At 46.5% G+C, this 1,977-nt stretch overlaps 1 protein-coding gene across 1 annotated transcript in view; it reads right to left on the reverse strand.

The window, feature by feature from the left end:
* Positions 1 to 1,824, reverse strand: part of LOC108249716 (calcium-activated potassium channel subunit beta-4) — a gene marked incomplete at its 5' end in the record, with an annotated part of 11,797 nt that extends 9,973 nt beyond the window's left edge. The window contains 1 exon segment of the mRNA XM_037981091.1: positions 1,654 to 1,824. Within this exon segment, the coding sequence (XP_037837019.1) occupies positions 1,654 to 1,824 (171 nt within the window).
* Between the last annotated feature and the right edge of the window lie 153 nt (positions 1,825 to 1,977).

Here is a 1,977-nt window from a genome sequence, read left to right on the forward strand (position 1 = left end):
CAGCTGTCCCTGCAGCTGTTCCTGTGTCCCTGCAGCTGTTCCTGTGTTCCTGCAGCTGTTCCTGCAGCTGTTTCTGCAGCTGTTCCTCACAGTTTACACAAACTGAAATCTCATCCAGTTCATTAAACTAACTGAGTTCAGATGAAACCAGGTTTTACTTCAGTCCAATTAAAGAATTACCAACAGAAACAGAAATCAGTTCAATTAAAATCAAACCCATTAAATGAAGCTAATTAGATATTTAAACTTTTTATATCATCATTTAGAATCCAGTTCAGGTTCAGTTAAATCCAGATGATTCTAGTTAAATAAAGTTCAGACTGAGTTCAGATCAAACTGATTCTTCACCCAGAGTTTCAGCCGTCGTCCCGTTTTATCCTAAACTCTTCCGTCTGCCTCCATCAGAACCAGATTCTCTGAATTTATTGAATTTTCTGTCTTTGATTTAAATGTTTTAATCCAACAGTCTGTCCCGACTGAGGCCGGGAACTTCTCTTACGTTCAAACCATCTGATTTAATGAACTTCACCGTGTCTGTTTGTGATCAGGTGACCTCAGGCTGACGCAGGTTAGCGGCGAACAGCTCCGGGTCCTCGCCGTTTTTCACTCGGGCGGAGCAACAAAAGCCTTTCTCTCCGAGGACCCCGCCACGTCCTTCCATCCTCTCCCTCTGAGAGACATTAAAAGCTTTTCTGAATAAAGCGTGACTCGCCTCCTCTCCCTCCACATCATCTGTCGCCATGGCGACGGCGCGGCATCGATGACGAGCCGCCTCTTCCTCTATATTTACTCTGTTGCTGTAGTGATGCTGCAGACATCCACGGCGGGCAAAGAGGAGCAAACTTCTGCGCTCGCGTGGAGTTTAAAGGTCCGACTGAGGCGAAACCAACAGAACCAGAACGATTAAAGAGCTCAGGGGAACTCCGAGCTGTGGCTTAGTTTGAAAAGTTTAACGACAAACTGTTGAACTTTTATGGTGATTAAACTGAGTGACAGAATAAAAACACCAGTCGGCCATTAATAAATGTCTTTTTGGAGCTGAAATTAAAGGGCCAGCGTCCCCTGAAGGAAGAGACGACTCCCAGCTACCACCAGGTTTCACCCCTTGATGCCATTTCTGTTTGCCATGTTCAGCTGGTGGTGGCAGCCATCTTGGATTGGAATGGCTCCTTCAAACAGTCAGTTGTAGATGTTTATCTTTTTATTCTTTCCTGAAAGTTTTATTAAAAACCTTCCAGTAGTTCATTAGATATTTTGCTAACAGACAGAAATGTCTCCAAACAGTTAGAGGCACCATTTTAGAAACCTGGACCACAGAAACCGCACCTGGACCACAGAAAGCTAAAAGGACCGTGACAGCAGCAGGAAGCTGAAGGCAGCATCAGAAGGTGAAAGGAGAGCGAGGAGATTTCTGAAACTGAAGTGTTTCCATAAATTCTTTCCCCAAAGAAACAAAGAAAAACAAAAAAAATAAAAAGTTACAAAAACTTCGTCTCAGCACGCCATCTCCAGCCGAGCTGAAGGTTTTTCTGTAGTAGTGGCTGAAATGTGTCTGAATGTTCAGCGTTCCGAAGTGGAGCAGGAAGCTGGAAGCTGGAAGCTGGAAGCAGAAGGCAGGAAGCAGGAAGCTAAAAGCTGGAGGACGGCGCTCACCTTCGGGTTGAGGACCAGCTGCTGCTCGTTGTGGTGCAGTAGAGCCACAGAGTTGGACTCTGAGTTGTTGACGAAGACCTGGAGACAGGGGTACAGGGACGTCCCCTTACAGTCGGCGCCGCAGGTGAAGACGCACTCGAACATCTCCTCTGGGCGCAGCACCGACACCACCTGGGAGAGGAACGGACACGAACATCAGCCTCAGAGGAAGAAACATTCACAGATATCAGCTGAGAGTTCTCCGAGGCCTTCTTCATTCAAAGCAGACCGAGTTCTGTGAAAACCTCCTGAAACATCCTTCTGCTCCAACATGGACTCTACCAG

This window comes from Kryptolebias marmoratus, linkage group LG18 (assembly GCF_001649575.2).
Source record: "Kryptolebias marmoratus isolate JLee-2015 linkage group LG18, ASM164957v2, whole genome shotgun sequence".
Lineage (NCBI taxonomy): Eukaryota > Metazoa > Chordata > Actinopteri > Cyprinodontiformes > Rivulidae > Kryptolebias > Kryptolebias marmoratus.